Source organism: Esox lucius, chromosome 18 (genome assembly GCF_011004845.1).
Source record: "Esox lucius isolate fEsoLuc1 chromosome 18, fEsoLuc1.pri, whole genome shotgun sequence".
Classification (NCBI taxonomy): Eukaryota; Metazoa; Chordata; class Actinopteri; order Esociformes; family Esocidae; genus Esox; species Esox lucius.
Genome location: NC_047586.1, coordinates 13,915,704 through 13,936,940, shown reverse-complemented (window position 1 = coordinate 13,936,940; position 21,237 = coordinate 13,915,704). Strand labels below are relative to the sequence as shown.

Sequence of the window (21,237 nt, the reverse complement as noted above, 5' to 3'; positions counted from 1 at the left end):
GTTCGAGTTGCCTTGCTGCTCAGCCAGTTCGTCTTACTCTGTCGAACTGCCCCACTGGGCTTATACCAGGCATACTCTTCAAGAGTACCTCTCGTTTGCAACGAATTACTGACCCTATTTGACAGACAACATTCCAACCGCTTGAGAAACCCAAAAGACACCTCTTGGACATTCCCACCCATATTTTTTTTTTTATTATGGAGCGAGCTTACTGCAAGTTCCTAACCCTGTTACTAATCCTAATCTGCATAGTATTTCAGAATACATACCAGGCAAAACAGCAGTAAATATAGCTGCTAAACAACAATGCAAAACTGACGATTAACCATAATTAAAGGGAGGAGTTGTTTCTTTTCTGCACACATACTGGTTTGCAGAATATTGTGTGACTGCAAAGATGCTTCTACAAAACCACATTATCACAACAACAATGATATTCATATAGTTATCTGTTGTTGATATTTAATGTTTAATAGATCATGAATCAATGATAATTCTTAATCTTCATTCACATGCTGCTCGCAACAAGCTAATTTGTAAAATGAGGCATATGATTAATTAGAACGAGTTGGAAAGTTGTAAAAAGTAACAGTACAGTTTCCTAGTTCCAAATTTTACATGAAAGCAGCATATCACACCAACACTTAGCTGTAGACAAAAGAGGACTTTTATATTTGCCAAATAAAATGAAATAAAATGTCTGTATCAGCAAGTAAAAAGAAATGTATACCCATTGTAAACACTTGTATCAGTATTAAATGAATACATTTTACATTAGAAATGTTAAATGACAGTCCAGTACATTGAATATCCATGATGGAATTGAAAAGGGCCAATCTTAACATCATCGATCAAAACTTTGTAGGTTTGGTAATTTTCTGTTATATCACTGATACATTTCAGGGGTTACCAAACAATCTTTTTTGTTGGAGTCCCTGAGTGAAAAAGGGTTGGGAAACCCTGGTTTAAGTTATAGTTGTGAATAATACAAAAACAACTGTTGGTGGTCTCAATTTAGAAAAAGAAACATTAGTTGTGTTTACAAGGAAACTTTATGTAACACTAGGACAAACATGGCTGATTATAGTAGATAACTGTAAGTACAGTATATTGTTAATGTATGTTAGTTATGAAGTGCTGACAATTCATTGTTTCTTTGTCTTTGGCCTTGTCCTTCCAAAGTCCACCTACAAACAGAGATGCAAGATAGAATCAGTGATGTTGCATACCACACAGCTATAGCTCATTTAAATTTGACCCACAATACATGAGACCCTAGGAATTAAGTTTAAGTAAAGCAACAAGACGAGAGAGCAAAGTCACAGAAACCCCCCCTCAAAGAACTGAGACAGGGACAAATGTATACAGTACATAAATAAAACTTGATTGAAGTGGGATAAAATATATATGGGAATATTGAAGTTGAATCTGCCCCTACCAACTGATCTAGGCTAAAATATTTACATTGTCCTAATAATAAAAGGATCCGATTAGGCATATTGGTAGTCAAATCCTTAATTTATAAATAACGGCAACCTCTATCTCAAGGGTCAAATACGGAAAAAGGAATGTGCATTAAGAGTCAGACCCATGTCTTTAAAGGAGAATCAAGGCTCTTGGCACAGAACAGACTAGATTATAGGTAACATGAGGAAATGTCATCTTCACGGGACATCCATGACTTTACAATCACTTGATTTAAAAATAAATAAATAGGGAAACAATCAGATGTAAACTGTAGTAAGTTAGTCTGAACATCAACAGAAACATCATCATTTTTGATTCGTTTAATAATATGTTAAATCCACTAAATGCTCTAGGCCAACGAATCTGAATCAATAAACAACCCAGGCATGTCCCACAAAACCATTCATTCAGATCGGTCATCCACAGAGCACCAACACTGACAGACTAACACCACCACATACCCCAGGCATGAAAGACAACCGAATCAGTAAGTAACTGTAGGTGGCATCTGAAAGCTCATTGAAGAGGGAACGGGTGAAGTTGTAGAATGGAAGCAGAGTAGAAACCGGGCCCTTGAATCACCAAGGACCTGCTTAAATCCCATTCAGGTTTTTGGGGTGGGATTCTGAAAGGAGAACCTACCTTATTGTAACACACACTCCCTTTTATATTTATCGTGGCCTTTTCCTTTGCCCATGTCTGTTTTAAGGGGATTAAAGACAAAAATGAATATTTGTGTCTTACAGGTCAGATAAATTTGACCTTACAGGTCAAATAAATATGAAATCAAGAAATGCTAACAAACCCTGTTTATTTTCTATCAACATTTGGCTAATAGTATATAAGACTTTACCTTCGCCATGTGTCTTTGTAGTCCTCGGTCTCAATGTCTGTTGTTTGGAATCCGTATCCCCAGCTGCTGTGGTTGAGAGGGCCTCTACTGGTGGAGCCTCCTCCAGACCCTTTCCATCAGCCTCTTTCTCCTCGTTTCCATCTGTCCCTGTGTCTCCGCTCTTTGGATCATCCCCATCAGCTGAAAATGCATTTGCATTTAACATCCTCAACCCCGGATTCAGCAGTCCTAGAAGGATAATTCAGTTCTAAGCATGTTGGATCCCCACTTTTGATTGTTATAGCTACACCCAATTATTTCAATCAAAGGTCCAGTCTTGAACCTCTGTCTGGCTTGATACCAGCATAAAGGTGCATGAAATTGTATACTTGTGTATACTTCCTGTTTTACCCCTGGTTTTGAACAGTTTGTGTTAAAACATGTTCATGCTCAGTTTAGGGTACTTAGTGACTTTAGGACCCTGCGGGCAACCTCAGTCCGGCTGGTGAGTACAGGCATAGAACAATTAAGTAGACCTGTCTTCACACATCGCGCTTGTTTGTTTGCCCAATAAACCACACCAGGTTGGGTAGTCAAGGAGATTGGCTAAAGCCTCTCCAAAGTGTCTCCAAAGTGAGGATGGAACTGACCAGAAAAGAGTCTGGGTGATTCTACAGCACTAAAAGTTATACATGCAAACAAATCAAAAACCATTTAACCCCCTCCACCTCTGAGGACTTCTCCTCCACCAGGAGGTCTGCAGAGAAATCCATCCCAGAGGTCCTCACTCTGGGTGCACTCACCGGAGTCTTGTTCCGTGGTGGTAGAATGGGGGTTTGAGGAGCCGATGGTTTTGGGGGAAGCCAATTTCTTTGAGGGGTCTGCGGGGAGGCCAGATGAGTACACTTCTAAGACTGGATCGCTGACTTGTTGAGTTTGGTCACTCAACAAGGTGGATACCACCCTTTCAACTTCAGCTCCATCCTTGGTGTCTATGCCAGATGATCCCTCGGGCTTGGTGTACGGTTCTAAGGAAGAACAGAAAGTGGAATGATTTGTTAAAGATACTGACATGAAGCATGCTAAACAGGTTCATGCTTTAAATACTGTAGGGTTTGGGATGTGTGTTACTACTGGGAGTAGTAAAACACAAGGTAAAATATGATGTTCTGCTATGGAGGCCACAAGCATAAATCGACGGTCGTCAGTCGTTTAAAAATCCTAAGAAATCGAAATGATTAATACACTTCAATTTTATTTCCCAAACTGAATCAACAGAGCCCCCTAGAGGTTGTGGCCCCCCTCTGCATGTGACCTCTTCACCTGGTCTGTATTTTGAGATACAATGACATCAAAGTAATGGCATCCATCAGAAAGACAAAAATACATTTGAAGGGATGGTAGACTATTCCTCAGAGAATATTTCCAGATCCGTGAGATCCTTTGATTTGAATTCAACTGAAACAACATGTTTTTAATGGGAAGTCCAGAGCAGGATGGAAATTTCTATTTTCAGAAATCCCTTCCAGAGAAGTTATTGGCATTAGGTTTTGTCTAATGGCCCCTTGTTGAAACAGAAACTCTCAACCCAGGCTTTACAAATGCTATTCTCTATCAACTGAATAATACAGGGTTCGTGTAGAGGTAGCTGGGCTTGGGAGAGTTGAAGGTTAAGACTGCTTGATCCATCAGTATGGAACTGACAAGAAAGGAGTCTGGATGATGCTGAACCACTAAAAGTAAATAAAATAAAAATACATGCAAAAAAATAAATATCTATCCCCCTCCACCTCTGGGGATTCCTTGACCAGGAGGTCAGCAAAAGTATCCACCCCATAGCTGAGGTCCTCACTCTGGGTGTGCTCACCATTGCTGTGTTCTTTGGTGGTGGTATGGAGGTTGGAGGAGCCTATGGTTTCAGGGGAAGCCATAATCTTTGAGGGGTCTGTGGGGAGGCCAGGTGAGGACTCGTCTACGACTGGATCGCTGACTTGCTGTGTTTGGTCATTGGGTGATATCACCTTTTCAACTCCAACCTTGGTGTCTACAGCAGATGGTCCCTCAGGCTTGGTGAACTGATCTAGAAAGGAAAGAAAGGGAAATGCTGTCTGGTCAAAAAAGACAACATTTGTGTAGAGCAAAAACATACCAGTGATGTGATCCATTCTTTTCCTCATAACTACCCTTCATGTAAACTGACAAATGCTATTTATAGCCTGTGTTACTCGATAAATAGAAAAAAAAAAAATCACTGTCCAGCATTTATACAAATATATCTCCATATGCCTAAAACATGTCACTACACCCCCCATCACTGGCAGGACTAGCCAATTTGCTAACCCCAGTTGTTTGCAAAATACATGCAATATATTTAAGTACAAAGGACATTTTGTTTTAGTTCATAAAAAGTCTATAATGGCATGTTTTGGTCATTATACTGTTGCAACATAAAGTGAAGGGAGAGCATTAACCACCACAATTGAAGAACAACCCTACCCATTCAAATTCTACATTCAAGCCTTTTTGATCTACAAGTGCTTAGGGGATAGAGGGAAGAGCCTTAGTAGTGTTTTAAACAGCCTTGGGCAGCAGCAGAATCAACAGCTGGTCCCATCCTCATGCTTACCAGGCAGACTGCTGGTCCTGTGGTTCTGCTCGGAGTTGGACCTGGTCTTCCTCAGGGCATAACCCTTCCTGATATCAGACAGCAGGTTGTCGATTATACAGCCCTCCTGGGCTGGTGGGGGTGCTTTACGAACTGGGGGTGAGAGGGTTAGTCTCAAAACAGTCCCCTTCTTCTGACACATGCAGTGTGTGTGTGTGTGTGTGTGTGTGTGTGTGTGTGAATTTGGACTGGTAAACTGGACTCAAACATGCATTTATAAGGCAATGACTGTTTTTAAAAGGCGAACCCCTACCTAGTCCCTTTTCATTCATCAGCACGCTCCAATATATACATTTTTTAATTCAGTTTAATGACCAATGTGGTCTCTATCCGCTAACCTCCCTAGTACTTCCATATCAATGCCAATGAAGGAAATGAGGACAGGGACTATTGACGACTACTGAAACACAGCCAAGGAAAATCCCTTCATGGTGGTAATGGGACACCCCAGTCAAGACTGAATTCGGTGAAGGTCCACAACACAGTGTTATGCAGTTTGGCTGGTGGTCAGACTCACTTATCTTCCCATTCTCCCCCCTTGGTCGCTTTAAATCCTCCTCCTCCTGCTGTTTCCTCCTCTTCTCAGCCTTGATGGCTTGCTCTCGCCGTTTCTGATTGTCCTAGGAAGAGAAGAGACACCACACATGAATACAGTTGGATGTCCTACAAAACATGCTGGAGGACTTAAGCAGGACACTTTGGTAAACACAGAGTTCAACCTGGGATAAGCAGTCTTACAAATGTTTGTTCACTTTCAGCCATGGCATGGTATCCTTCAAACTAACCAGGGCTCCCGCTGCTAACTTAATTGACCCTGAATTAAAAGGTCTCTCCTTGTTGGTTTTCTAATATGTAAAATAAATTAGCACCATTTGTGTCTACATTCATAATTGGTAAATTAGTTTATGAATTCAAAGAAATATCATGGAAAGGATTATGCCTGAACTATAATGTGAAACTCAATCAAGATGGCTAGCTGAGTAGATCAGGTTTCTTTTATTGGATACAACTCCACTATTAAAACCGCAAATTTGAAACCATTGCAATGTGGAATAAAACTAAACAAAATGGGGGTACCTACACTGTCACAAGTTATTCAGTCTTTTCATTGGATGTGTTTTGCCTTTTACTAGTACAAACAAACACCAGTGCTGAAGTAGGTCCATTCGTTAGTGGGTTCTCTCACCTTGAGAGCTGTGATGAAAAGTCCCCTGAATGTCTTCAGAGTGCTGAATAGCTCCTCCAGGGAGAGACGGGATGAATCCTCACAAAGGTACTTGGCCAAATCAACCTTTTTCCTGTCAATGGAAGCAAACCTCTCCTCCAGCTCCCTGCATGTAGCCAGGCTTCCCTGGAGCAACCAACATAGACAGACCATTTAGGGTATTTACAAAGGAATGACAGTATTTGACAACTGACACAGAGATATCCCCAGCCTCTGTCACAGTCAAATTCCCTTGCTCTACTGGGGAGGGGAGGTACAGTATACAGTCAACTCAAAAAAAAGTCGTATTTTGGACTCAAACCTAAGGTGGGGCCGTATACATTCATTTCGACACAATTTCTTCAAAGCAAAACATTTTATCGAGTGGTACGAATTTTTAGGTTTCAAAAGAAATGTATCAAATTCAATGAAGTGCCAATACATCTTGAGTTGACTTTAGCAGCCCACCTGTATGGTAGTGAGATACTGCTCCTTGATGTCTTCCACAGAGGAGGAAGACACCTTTGTCTCTGAGTCTTTTAACCGCTTAATGAGCAAGTTTGTCTCTGACTGGATAGACTCCAGATTCACACTGTGGAAGTGAAAGATAAACAAGCTGAGATTAGCATGGTGAGATTAGCACTGTGTCAAGCTTGGATTAGACTATGTTTTGGCACCACTGAAACACAGCAAAAGCTGTATGCAGCAGATTTTATTACTTGGCAGCCTTTTCAAAGATTTCTAGATCTCCTGAAAGGTTCAACAGGTCGACATAGTTCTTCTCTGCCTCCTCTAGAATGTGGTGGAGCAGTGTGACACGACTTTTATTGGCCTTGGTCTCAGTGAGCTTGAGCAGGGTGCTGATCTTGAAGCCCTCTGCATTTCCTGTGTGGCTCCCCTGTAAATCAATGCAAGATGTTTCAACAACGTTCAGAGACAATCTTTTCTGTGTTTGGTCAACTGTATGCATCTATTAATGACGTCAGAAAGTACAGTTCCTTACGTAGTTGAGGAAGTTTCCAACATCCAGAATGAGTCGGCAAAAGCTTGGCAGTCGAGTGCTCACTCTCAGACCTTACAACATGGAAATAATATCCCATTAAAAATAATCAAATATAAGAAAGTGTAATTAGTTGGAAGGAAGACACAAGGGTGACAGAGTTGACTTACTCTCACAGGCCTCCTCCAGAAGTTCAGCTTTAGGCTGCATTGTCTGTAACACGGAGCCAATCTCCTCACAGAGCAACATGCACTCGATCCTCAGTGCGTAGCTGGGGACAGACACACAACCAAGGTCAACATCCGGGATGAATCAGTCCAAGCTCATTGAAAGCTATTAAGCTGTCGAGAACTTTACCAGGGAACAGCTATGAGTTGGAGATAAAATTGGTCCACACCAGCTAGCTTCGCTCTGTCTCCCTGGTAGGACTTTAGGTTCTCAATCTAAGGAGTAGGAGAAAAAAAGACAAACATTGGTACACTATACTTCTTAATCAAAAGGAACATGTGTTCCATGTATAACAATACAGCCACTTAGGCTTAACCAATTAACTTGGCACTCCTATGCCAGCACACACCTCATTGGTCCCTGGCAATAACCTCTGCAGCTGTTTCAGCACCTCCACATCAAATCTGGACCGGTCCCCTTTTTGGATCATGGCCACAAAGTCCTCATGTGAGCTGATGGGGGACACAACATGTTTAATCTCACATCTATTTTACATATCGCCATATGTGGGATCCTCTGCGATGGTTCTCTCCTTCAAACTGCTGTCGGAAAATACTCACCATCTAAACTGTTTTAGGAATATGTTCAGGTTAAGATTTGTTTTGGAATCGATGAATGAAATCTACAGATGGAGAAAAAAGGATGATGCTTGAAATTAAAACGGGGGATGGTTAAGGTGAATTACAACACTGGTTAAATGAGAAGAGAAAGGGATTCTTAGGCCATTTCAAAGACAATAACAAGAGAAATAAAACAAGAAAAATTGCTCTCTACCTCTTTGGGCTCCTGTCTGACTGCAGGGGCGCTGTCTTTGGCCTTTGTATCATTCACTGGCAGACAGAAGAGCTCCTCAATACTGGTATAATCAGGCTCAAGAGAATCAGACTGTACCGAAGTCCACATGGAATGACTGTCTGGACAAAAAAAAGAAAGGTGTACAATACTGTGACTTTTACACTATACGCTGAGTTTTAATGCCAACCGAAGGGCATGAAAGAAGATCAAACCTTGTCTCATGCATTACTGTAATCAAAATGGATTTAATCAAAGTTTTTGCCACTGATCTACATAAAATGTTTACATACATTTTCACCCTTTTGCAGTGACACTAAATGTTGGGACAAAAGATGTAGAGACTGGTAAACAGCAATTCTCTGGAAAAATATTTTACTGATCAAGTTTTTTGTCTTTAATAACTTGAGATTAAAGTGCATCATCAGTTACAAAGTAACTGCGATAGCGTTTTTGCTCAATGTCAGTCATTAAACCTATCCAGAAGACACCTGATGTGCTAATTTTAGGTTTTTGTTTTATTCATTGTTGGGACAGTCTGACAGGTCTCTTACCAGTCACCACTCTGGATGGCAGCTTCTGCCAGTTGAGCTTCTTCATGCGTAGAGTGGGGAATCGACCTGCTCTCGGTGGAGGGGTGTAGTAGGAGGACCCCAGTGTCTGAACGCTCTGGGCCACAATAATGTCACCACCCGGAAGGGGACCCATGCCGGGCAAGGGTGGAGGAGGTGGAGGGCCCATACCGGGCAAGGGTGGAGGAGGTGGGGGGCCCATGCCTGGCAAGGGTGGAGGAGGTGGGGGGCCCATACCGGGCAAGGGTGGAGGAGGTGGGGGGCCCATGCCTGGCAAGGGTGGAGGAGGTGGGGGGCCCATGCCTGGCAAGGGTGGAGGAGGTGGGGGGCCCATGCCTGGCAAGGGTGGAGGAGGTGGGGGGCCCATGCCGGGCAAGGGTGGAGGAGGAGGGGGGCCCATACCGGGCAAGGGTGGAGGAGGAGGGGGGCCCATACCAGGCAAGGGTGGAGGAGGTGGGGGGCCCATTCCGAGCAAGGGTGGTGCAGGTGGTGGGGACATCATGCCAGATGTATCTGATGGTGGTGGAGTTGAGGGGAGAGGTTGAGGGGGCGGCATCCCAGAGAGATCAGGAAGCAGGAGGGGTGTGTTGGAATCTGCCATGCTTGGTAGAGATGGTGATGAAGGGGTGGGCGAATGTGTAGAGAAAACCGCGGCGGGAGACTTTCGATCAGTCAATTGTTCTGCCAGGTCTATCTGAACAGCCCTGTCTCTGGTCTCAACCTTGACCTTGACCTTTGGTGACCCATGCTGACCCTTGGAGAACACCAGACGCTCGATCAGGTGGTCGGTGGAGTCAACGTCCGCTAAACAACACACGCACAGGTAATGTAAGACAGACTTCCAACATAAACCAGCCGTAAGTTAAGTCTGCACTGCCACACCGAATAAACTGAGAAAATAATGTTTTCGAGGACTAATAAAAAGTGACTGAGACTCACGGTCCTGTGCCAGCAAAGTAGCTCGGTCAGCCAGGTCCTCTAGGGCCAGCCACACCTCGCTGCGCTCTGGCCCCACCAACAACAGAGCCTGCAGAATGGACATCAGCTGCACCGAGGCAGGTGTGCTACTCACCTGCCGGGAGACACGAGGCAGGAGAGAGGGAATTATATTATTTGTATTAGCTGCTTGGGATTTATATTTGCAAATGATTAGTACCCTTATTGGTGCATACTTTGTTGAAGAGTGTGGTGAAGACTTCCTGATGACTGCTCATGTTGATACCTCCGTATATCTTCTCCATCTCCTCCTCATCCTCTACCATTGTGTCCTCAAAGGCCACACATTGGATGATTAAGTCCTCATCCTCTGTTTCTCTGTTAACCCAAACACACAGTATTTCTACAAGCCCATTTCCCAAAAAGTCGGGACGCTGTGTAAAATCTAAAGAAAAACAGAATGCAATGACGTGCAAATCATTTAAACCCTATATGCAATAGAAAATAGTACAAGGACAACATATTAAATGTTGAAACTGGCAAGTGTTATTGTTCTTGGAGAAATATATATGCCTATTATGAATTTTATGCCAGCAACACGTCTCAAAAAATCTGGGACATGGGTACATCTCACAGCTAATTAGGTTCATTGGCAACAGGTCAGTAACATGACTGGGTATAAAAAGAGCATCCCAGAGAGCATGAGTCTTTCAGAAGTAAAGATGGGGAGGGGTTCACCACTCTGCAAGACTTCGCAGGCAAATAGTGCAACAATTTAAGAATAATGTTTTTCAACAAAAAATAGCAAATAGTTTGAAGAGCTCATCTATGGTACATAATATAATTAAAAGATTCAGAGATCTGTACACAAGGGACTAGGCCGAAAACCAATATTGTATGGCTGTGACCGTAGGGTCCTCATGTGGCACACAGTGTCCCAAACCTTTTGGAAATGGGGTGGTAAAAAAAATGCACCAATTTGCAGCAACCATGGAGTAATTAGGGCAAACCGCCTTGCTCAGGAAAGAATGCCAGATGGTTAACTTTGCCGGCTCTGGGATTTGATCCAGCCAACTTTTGGTAACTGACCCAATGCTGTTAATTGCTGTGTATGTGTGTGCGAGTGTGTGTTCGGTGTGCCTGCGTGTGTGTGTGTGTCTGTGTAAAAGAGCATTTACTTGTTTATAAAAAGTTGTGTATTGCATTATTACAAATAAAATGTATCTAAACCAATTATGCTCAATCAAAAAAAATCTATTTACCTCAGTTTTGGAAGTAAATCCAGTAACTGTAGCCCTACAAAACAATGTTATAGATGAGTTCAACATTTGTATCCAGTTTTTAACTCTACATGATCGACATATTTGCCTGTATTCAAGTCATTGTATAAAACAATTTGTATAGCTTCGACATGCTGTACTTATTAGCAACATATTAAGCACTCCAAAGGAAGCAAGCACTTCTATAGTACTTGTTGAAACTAGTAATCAATGTACTGATTTTTAAGGGGTACAAAGTAGACACTCCAAAGTCTACTTTGTATCCCTTAAACACTCCAAATACTCCAAGACACTCCAAATACTGAATCTAAATTGTAAAAAGGGCCTCATTGACTCTTCTAACATTCTAAGCTGTGCTTCTCTTTTACATGACTGTTATAATCTGGATTAAGAAGGAGGGATACCAATAAACTCTTTGCGTATTCTGTCTCTCTTCTTCAGGTCCTCTACCCCAAAGATAAGCACGTTGACCACACTCATGAGGATGACCATGTAGGGCACGTTGTCTGTCGCACACAGCTCGTTCATGATGACACTGAAGCGATACTGTTGCATCTTCACACTCTGACAAAAATGCATATTAAAACAAGTTAACCAATAATCACCATCCCAAAGGTTCAGAAGTAAACTATTATAAAATTGTTTTTCCTGTCCTTTCCTATCAACATTACTTCAGCTGAAAAGTGCATTGGAAGTTTGAAAATATGAATTATATTCATGCGGTTATGCTGAATGAAACAGATCTGTTTGAGAGCATGGTTAAAGATGGCTTTACTTTATAGTACTCCAGCGCATCCAAGGCCAGGTGGTGTCCCTGTTGGTTGAACATGCTGAGGGCTGCCAGAAGCTCAAACACCTGCATCTTCACCATTGTGTTGGACGTGTCCAGGGCTGCCAAATAAACAAAGATTAAGTCCCAATGGACCAAAACACAGGCCTGTTCAACTTTCCCTGAGCTCTCTTGCCACCCCTCTTACTGTATTAGCCCTCGTCCTTACCTTGCGACAGGGTCCTGATGTATCCCTTATTGTCCAGAATAAAATGCAGCCCAGCTGAGGAGTTCATTACTGCCTTCACACAGGCCACACAGGTGAGCTGGAGGAGTGCATCAGCGATGCGGGCACACCCCCGGCCAGACAGCCTCTCCAGGGCTGTCATCAGCAGATCCAGCCCATTGAGCTCCAAAAACTGCAGCATCCAGTCCTGGTTACTCCCCTCCAGACGCCTCCGTAGCCCTGAGTAGTTGACCACGGTGGGCACCTGTAGCAGTCGTATGCATAGCTCCGGATCTGCGTTCTCCAAGTTGGCCTCGAGTTGAGCATCTGGATCCTGGGGGCTGTTGGTCAGGCGCTCCTTCAGGGCCCCCCACTTCCCTTGTGGAGTCGCCATGGCAACCAAGGATGGAGAGCTGGAGGTCAGGAAGAGGTTTTCATGTTTGTTCTCGTTAAACAGAGCCCCACAACAATTGAAATGAAATCAACAAATACTGTTATTTTTGGTTTCAGAGGAACTACAGCACAAGCATAAATAAGAAATAAAAAAACTTAAGTTAGAGGTAGTGAAACCAGGAAGTCAAGGGGTCAAGTCCTTTTAAGCATTTTAAATGTGGGAAATTGAAAGTACTACTTCTGAACTGGGTTGTGCACATTCACACACTTTGAAATAGTTGAGAATATCTGATTAGATAATGACATACAAGCTACATTAACCCTAAACTCTATATTGTATTGTGTCAGTATACTTACTATGCTTATTAGGACGGAGAAATGCAGATGTCCTCACAATACAATATTGTCACACTTAAGTGGAGATTTGATATTTATTTCGATTAATGAGTTTCAAAACCATAATTTATGTTCCAAACCATTTTCTCCCTATAGGTCTGTTGCTTTGAGAAAATAATTTATTATTCATGGAAATACTGTAAGTGCTGAAAACAAAAACAAAACTTTTGGTCCAGACACAGCAAATTGCCATTGAAAAGGTCACAAACCACAAAAAAAGCCTTCACAAAAGGTCACAAACCACAAACATATTTCCAAATGAATGTAAAACTATTACTTGTCATTGTAAACATCTTGTGTCAAGTTGACCTAGTCAAATAACCAGCTATCTAAAGTTTAAATGCAGTATTGTTTCATCCAGTCATACACAGTAGCATAGTATTTTCCTAGATAGCGAACAGACTCTTACAGCGTAGGAATTTCACAACGGCCACGTTATCGATAGATATCGGACTTATTTAGTGCTTAACTGAATCAAACCTCTCCGTTTTGGAAGGTACGTTCATGAGCAACTGGGAGGTGGGAAAGTTCCGACCTCCGAGTGGAAGAATACACCTGAACGTTTTTTGAGAGCTCCAAAAATTAACGTTAGGTTTGACGTCACTCGACATGTCAGCGTTCATGGTAAAATATTAAAAAAGAAAAATTACTTGCTGCGCGCACAAGTATAAGTCACCATATTTGTTTATTTTAGGTCGTACTCATTAGCGCAGGTTATTGTGATGTTAAAGCATACTGTACTTCGCGGTTTACTTTTGTGTAATTGGGGTAATGTTAGCCATCTGGCTAGCTAGCCTTAACGTTACTTAACTGTCAATACCGTTGCCTCTTTGTCGTCGTCATGTGAATGCATGGAATGAAACAAATTCCAGAATCTATAAAACATTTGCGGGAGGAGTCGATGTAACAACGGATTAAAACATGTAAATTGAACTTTTTATGTGGAAAGACCATATCAGTTATAGTAATTTATTATTCAAAGTATGGAAAATAAAAATTATAATAATGTGTTTGTGGAGCAATTAGTGTTAGAGAACAGCAGATTTTTCACCCTGGGATTCTACCTAGCAACGTTAAGGTTAATGGTGAGATGCTCTAATCACTTGGTTATAATTAATCCCCTTTAACCTTTTCAAACTGTTGAAATTAGAGATGATTTCTGCATATTCACAACGCTAGAATAATGTCACTCTCCACCTAACGTGTTTGTGGAATCCGACTTTGTTTCACAAGAATCTAATGGGAACCTCGTCCTGCTCTGGACAACACCTTCCATTGTTAGAGCAAAGTCACATGGATGTGGACATCATATAGAGCTCTCTGGCTATAATAAGAGATGGAAGTAGCCACATTATTTTTGTTGTGCTGTACCCTGTCTTGGTTTTGAATGCCTTTGGCTAGGCCTTCCTCAAAAATTAAAATTGGTTTTCAAGAGACTTGTTAAGCATTTCACTGGACAGGACAAACACTGCGATCTTAAATAAAAACACCTACTTGAATACAAGGCTACAGCTATCACACAGTGCTCAAAAAGCATTTTAATGTGATTATTATCTTAGTTTTTTTGTTGCATATAACTGAATATAGGCTGTTAGGTCATTTGTTAAGTAGATGACCTCAGAACGCACAAGAAATTCTGCGTTGAAGTAGCATTCATGTGGATTTTCTCCCAGTCATGTGGTTGTTTTTACAATGTAAAGAATGCAGCTATGTTGCTTAGGTTTGGGGATAAGTTCAATGTTACAAAAATAAAATGTCAGTTGTGGATGTGTTTTACCACTTTCAGGTGGTTTTAGGGTCAATCCGTTCTGAGTGAGACGATTTGTACTTATGAGTTCTACAGCGGGCAAACCACTAATAATAGGTCTATGCCCTGCACAAAACAGCAAGCTCGGATATCAGTCCCTATCGCTGTCTTTTGCTGAGGCGGTCAGATCTGACGCCAGGTCATGCAACTAGAGATGGACAACGTGGCAGAAACCAGGCCCACTAGGCCACCACAAGAACAGTTGTACAACGTTATAATGGACATATGGTTTTATGCTAACAATGTATTTTACAGGTGGGTAGGAAATTAGATGTAATATTAAAATATAATATGTCAACAATTTGTTCAACATGGTGGGACCAAATTAGTAACTGGAGAAATTGTGATGCAAAGGTTTATAGAATAACTATCATATCATCATCAAAGTCATACCATAACTTCTGAAAAGCTTGCAGTGTAGGTTACAGATGAAATTGGTTAACTTCACAGGGTAGTAAAACCACACAGGATTTACTTGATGCTCCTTTCCAATAATTTCTGTGTATTTTATTCATGACATGAGGGATGTTGCATGTCATTTTGAGAAGAAAAAGATAAAACACTCTTATCCATAATTTCATAATGTAGCTTGAAGAAGCCTACAGACAGTTTGTCCTAGCAGTTGGCAATGCGCAATTGCTAAAACCAGAGTGGGCAAATTTGTCACAAATGTGAAAACTGTTGTTTTAAATAAGAATTACAAAACTATGTGTAAAGTTGAAAACGCAACAAAAACTGTTGTCTAGCTGTTGTTCAACAGAACCTTGAAATGTGGCAGGACCCAAGGTCTCACTGCATGTACGGTCTTGTTTTGTTATGTTATGAGGTTACCCCTTAATGGTTTAATTTGTGTTCCATGCCATTTCTTTTCTGCATAGATTTGAAGTACATCAAACTTAGTAGTATATTTCGTAAATTGAATGGTGTTCTGGTTTTTGACCCAGTGGGGCCATGGAGGCTAATACGTTCAATTAATTAATTAATTTCATCCCGCAATGCTTTCACCTGCAAAAAACTTGGGTTAAAATGTCCATACACTCACATTATAATCTGTCACACATTTAAACCTTGCTAATGTTGTTAAAGTAACAATCTTTGGGATTATAATGACTCCCACTGTTGCTTGGAGCTGTGAAGCAAAAACTCTTTATTCGGTGATTGACAGATTGTACTGTTATAAATATTCATCTTGGACTGTGCCAAACAGCAAATACCTCAGACAATGGTAACCCAGTCAGCTGTTCTGGATTGTTAGCCAGCACAACAACATTCCTTGCAAAAATTCTGATAAGAATGGTCAATTTGATTTGCTCAACTCCTTTGTCCTCCCTTGGTTCCTTTTGTAAAAGGTCAACTATAATCAAGGAAAAGCAAAAGGACAGGGAATGTGGATTAAAATGTGCTTGTATGGGGGAGGAGAGACTAAAAGAGGGAATACACAAGTAGACTCAAGGCTATAATCACTGCCAAAGGTATTTGAACAAATTGCTGTGAAGGGGACTGAATACTTACGTCAATGGGATATTTCTGTTTTTAATAAATTAGCAAACATTTCTAAAAACCTGTCTTTGCTTTGTCACTATAGGATAATGTGTGTAGACTGAAGAGCAACAAAAATCTATTTAATGTATTTGAGAATAAGGCTGTAAAGTAAATTGTGGAGAATGTGAAGGGGTATGAATACTTTCTGGAATGCACTGCATTCATTCATTCATTCATTTTGTTTCATGGCCACGTGTACATGTGGAAATTGGCTTACATCTCCATAATTTTTGCCCACTAAACATACAACTCCCAATGTTTTTTCATGACACCATTTCCTCTCAATTATGAACCTAAAGTGATAGGTTAGGTTTTTCATAGAAACAATGTCTCAGACTATTTCCCAAGTGGAGCTGCAACAATTACTTCGTTTTACTAAAACATTCGCTACATAAATCTGCATTCCAGAGGAAGAAAAGAAATAATTATCAAGCGCTCCTACTAAGGGTGTGCTAATGGGTGGGGTCCACGAGTGTAAACCTTGGAGCATGAAGGGCCGTGACGAAATCCTACACAGGAAATGTGACTCACACATATCCTTCTAATGTAGGATCACTTAGTCTCATTCATTCCAGCTAGTCTATTCAGCTAAAATTCTTGCCACAATATCATTCACAATGTTGTGTTAAAGGACAATTTTGGCACATAATATGGAGGAAAGGGAATGGAATGAAAGCTAATGAAACTGATGCAGAGGATATGAAAGTTTTCTTTTCCTACAGATGATATAAGGCATCACATGTCTATTTGAAGATGTGTTATCAACTTCAAGGCCTGACTCAAGGTTTAAAAATGAGAAGCTGTAGTTGAGGCTAAGTTTTTCCATGAACTTGTGATCTCTGACAATGCTTTTTTTCTTACTAATCTTCAGGCTCCCTGTCAAACAAAGAAGCACATCACTATTTTACATATAAAAATAAATGTAGGTTCTGCATGGCCTGAGGTGGTCAAGCTGTCTGACTCTTTGGCGTGGGTTGAAATCCTTCCTCTGCTTTTTACACACCTTCCCTCTATCTTCCCAAGCATTTAAACTCACCTTAAACCTATCTTCCCAGGCTTTGCATGTTCTACCTCATTAAGCTGGTTGACAGAAAGCTAAGAGTGTGCAAATCCATCAAGTAAAATGGTGTTTGGTTACTAGATGATTCCATGTGTTTATTTATGTTTGATGTCTTCACTATTATTCTACAGTATGGAAAATAGTAAAAATAAAGTTCACCCTTGAATGAGTAAGTGTCCAAACGTTTGACTGGTACTGCGTATATACACATGCACACGCACACAATGAACAGTTTACAAATATTAAACAATGATTTGTGTCATGTTAGGGTTTCAAAAGTATGGAGGGCTTACCATTATTTATAATAAATTATTCATTTATTTGTACTTAGTTGCATATTTCCTCAAATCATTATATAATTTGCACAATAAATAAGACTGCAACACATTAACCTTAACAAATGTTAGATATATTTACTTTCTAATGCTCTGCCACGCCTGTAATTCAGCCATTAGTTCCTAATTGTTTTGGAGCCATTTTGACTTTATTTTGACCCCTTCACCACATAAAAAGGTATGCTTAACTGGTCTCAGATTAGGTGATTGATTTGGTCAGTCAAAAAAGTTTAACGTTTTGGTCCTGAAAGACTCCCTGATAGCTAGGATAGTATGATTGGTTTCATTTTCCTACTGCATAATGAACACACAGACATCTCTCTTGTACACATACCAACAATGCAAACACCAATGTAATAAGAAACAGCTGGGAAGCAAATTTTACAAAATCTTTTGGCACCATAAAATCATGGACTATGTACAAAATGTGCTGGCATTTGTAAATGGTTAATCCCTACATCAAAACCTGTGTGCAGTTCGGGGTACTTGGAGTACAGAAGTTCAAAAATTCAACTTTGACCATCTTTGCATGCACATTCTGGCCGATAATGACACAATGGCAACACACAATTGCCAAAAACAGCATTCATGTTGCAAAAAAGCCTTTCCATCTCATCCTAAAGATACTCTGTTGGATTGAGGTATAGGGACTGCTCAGGCCACTGCATTTTATTAATCCAGGATTCATCTGACCAGGCACTGGTTTTTCCATTCCTAAACTGTACAGTCACTGCTGGTAATCCCATCCCAACTGGAGCTGCTGCTTCTTGTTCTGATAGGAGCGAAACCAAGTGTAGTTGTCTGCTGATGTTACACAGTTACACTGCACCAGTATTTGATTGGTGCAAGCTGACGAGCCTGCCAGAAACATTCTTGACAATCCCCAGACCCGCCAGACCTTACGCTGGTGCAGTGGGTCCAGGGTTCCTCCTTGTGCAGGACATTGCCTGGCCTCATGTGCCCAGAGTGTGTAGGCAGTTACAGGAGGACGAAGGCATTGATGCCATTAATGGGCCCTGACGTTCCCCAGACCTGAATCCAATTGAGAACCTATTGGACGTTATGTATCAGTGCATCTGACGCCACCGAGTAGCGCCACAGACTGTCCAGGAGCTCACTGATGCCCTGATCCAGGTCTGGGAGGAGATCCCCCATGACACCATCAGCCATTTCATCAGGAGCATGCCCAGAATCGGTAGGTGATTTTAGTTTCCAACGCATTACACAATGTACAGTGAAGATTTTGATCTTCAATATATTTCCTTCATCGAGACCCAATGTGTGATTTAAGTGTTCCCTTCATTTGTTGTTTGAGCAGTGCAGATGTATTAGCAGCTTCCCTATTATCATCTATTAGATATGAAGTTTGACTGGTTGGCTCAGCTATGTTAGCCATCATGGTGCTACGCAAGCTGCCACTGCGCCTACTGCCAAGTTTTGTTGGCATGCTACATTCCAGCTGCATATGTGAATAGAAAAGTTTACCTACATGTTATTTAAATGTCATCCCGATAACTCTTGTTAATATGACCAAGACTTGCCTTTTCAGGCTCGCTGGGCCTAGGGAACAATAAGAGAGAGTGTGTTTCGTGGAAGTATGATGCTCAGGACATTGCTCAGTGAAAGCCACTTGTGTTTGAGTGAAACTGTGTCCTTTTACCTTTCCCAACTACATCAGATCGTTATAAGTTGCATGCAGTACAAGGTGACGGACTTGTTCACAACATCACTTTTGGGAAATGCCAAATGAGCATGACCCTGACAGAGAGAATATTAGTGGGGTCATGTGAAATAAGGAACCAATGCTCTGGGCTATTTGACATGAGCTCTTTCTTTTTTTTTTTTTACTTACGGAGCAACCATTTACAATGATGGACTGATTTACTATTAATTGATCAAAATAAAGTTTTTCAGTAGCCATAGAATTTTGAACAATAGGAAACATTGCCTTCTCATGAAAATGAAAGGTTTTAGTCATCACATCAGGTGAAGTAACAAGAGTGTTGTTGACCTCCCCAGCTAGCTGCACCTTTGTTAAGAGATGAGCTCCAACTGCAGTTTCTCGTCCCTATAGATCTCGGCATCTCCCTATGGGACCCAATCAGCAGATAGTTCCACTCAGCATCACTATGTCAACAGAACACAAACACCACACTCTGAAACTGTGTTACTATCAGTCTACCATTTGGCCTGCTTTTATTTTTGTTTAATTATAGTGCTCAGAGTCAACCCAAACATCACCCCAACAATGAGATATCCCAGTTGCTCCACTGATGGAGGGTACAACACAAAAACCTTAGATGATGTAAAGAAGGGTCTGAACTAACTTGCAAAATATGCAAACACATGAACGAAATCTGAGTCAACTGATTTATGGGGGGGATATTCGATTGGATCTGGGTTACTTTTATTTTTTTCAATAAATTGTAAATACTGATTAACAACCCTGTTTTTGTCACAAATGATTATTGTTATCCCACCCATTTATCTTTTCCACTCGTGTGGAAGGACATAGATTTCTAGAAGAGTATGATAAATGTGAGAACGCAAACATCGCATTTTGAACAATTCTAAAATACAAATATGTATGGAAGGCTGCCTTCAGATCAAAATGTGTAGTCAAAGAGTTGAACACGTGACATTACCAGAATGTTAAAACTTGGTTAAATGAATTGGGAAGTTACAATTATATTCAATATTTGAGATGACTTCAACCCTTAGACATCCGGAGGACGTAAACCACGCAATTTTTTTTGAGGTTCATCATTACCCGCAAATACACGGTGTATACAGGGTGTATTTTAGCAATGTCTAGAGCTTGACAACGTAGACAGAACGGCGCACATTTAATTAGCGATTGGCGGTGTCACTTAATTGGACATGGTTCATTTTCCCAAGCTCGACACGCACACAATGTTTATCACGATATGATACAACATTGGAGAAAAAATTTCATTAAGACCAAATGCTGAAGTTTAACAAATTACTGTTACACATTTTGCTCTCTATAAAGTCCCCGTTATAAAATATATAACTCTTACCGTACTGAGTCCTTTCAATCCCGCGAATTGCTAACTCCGCAACGCAATACTTATATCGAAAAGTACCTACTTTCCTAGAAATCCTGTGTGCGCGTTTTGAACATACTGTGCGCAGATCCTTCTGCGTTTCTCTCTGCATCCCATGGACTGGACGTGACGAAACTGATGGTACTAACTCCGCCTCTGACAACATCTGGGTTGTTCTTCGGCCTTGCAGAATTTAACCAGTGGTGTAGATGTTGACGACTATGCGTTACATAGAAAAAAGGAAGAAAAGAATACATGCCCACTGCTTATCTGTTTTTTCTACTCTCATTGGAACGCAACAATGCGTAGCATACCTACGTGTCTTGGAATGCTAGATGATCGGAACAAATGTCCTCATGTGGGTCACATGTGAACTCTGCCCTGTTGCTACAGGCTCATGTACCAACGCCCATCACGGGTAAATTTAAGTGGCACAACAAAAATGCTCCAAATGTATGGTGAGCAAAACAGAATAGAAAACAAGAATGGGCCGGCCCAGTTCAGTGCATTCCAGGACGCAACAATTGGTTTCATGCGAACTCTCTGGAATTGGAATCTGGAATTCGGACGTAACGGTCATCTCTTGCTTAAAGCATAAAAGAACTGTCGAAAGCGGAATGTTATTTTCAATGCAATTTCTGAACACTTTCATTAGAGAGGGAGAT

At 41.1% G+C, this 21,237-nt stretch overlaps 1 protein-coding gene across 4 annotated transcripts; it reads right to left on the bottom strand.

Annotated features, from left to right (window-relative positions):
• Positions 1-436: 436 nt before the first annotated feature.
• Positions 437-20,836, bottom strand: LOC105017611 (inverted formin-2). Of its 4 annotated transcripts, none has more exons than XM_029114456.1 (24): positions 20,616-20,784; positions 11,975-12,384; positions 11,752-11,867; positions 11,381-11,540; positions 10,959-10,992; positions 9,933-10,074; positions 9,700-9,832; positions 8,743-9,564; positions 8,171-8,310; positions 7,957-8,018; positions 7,746-7,848; positions 7,526-7,611; positions 7,339-7,439; positions 7,172-7,242; positions 6,888-7,066; positions 6,637-6,760; positions 6,151-6,315; positions 5,482-5,584; positions 4,926-5,057; positions 4,167-4,379; positions 3,103-3,327; positions 2,321-2,548; positions 2,110-2,166; positions 437-1,187 (listed from the first exon to the last, which is right to left on the bottom strand). In XM_029114456.1, exons 1-23 carry the CDS (start codon positions 20,687-20,689, stop codon positions 2,111-2,113), a joined length of 3,879 nt encoding a protein of 1,292 aa, XP_028970289.1. In that variant the 5' UTR covers positions 20,690-20,784; the 3' UTR covers positions 437-1,187; position 2,110. The 4 variants fall into 4 exon arrangements, with proteins under 4 accessions (XP_028970289.1, XP_028970290.1, XP_028970292.1 ...); XM_029114457.1 differs by having other exon boundaries at positions 2,321-2,500; positions 20,616-20,783; XM_029114459.1 differs by having other exon boundaries at positions 20,546-20,693.
• Between the last annotated feature and the right edge of the window lie 401 nt (positions 20,837-21,237).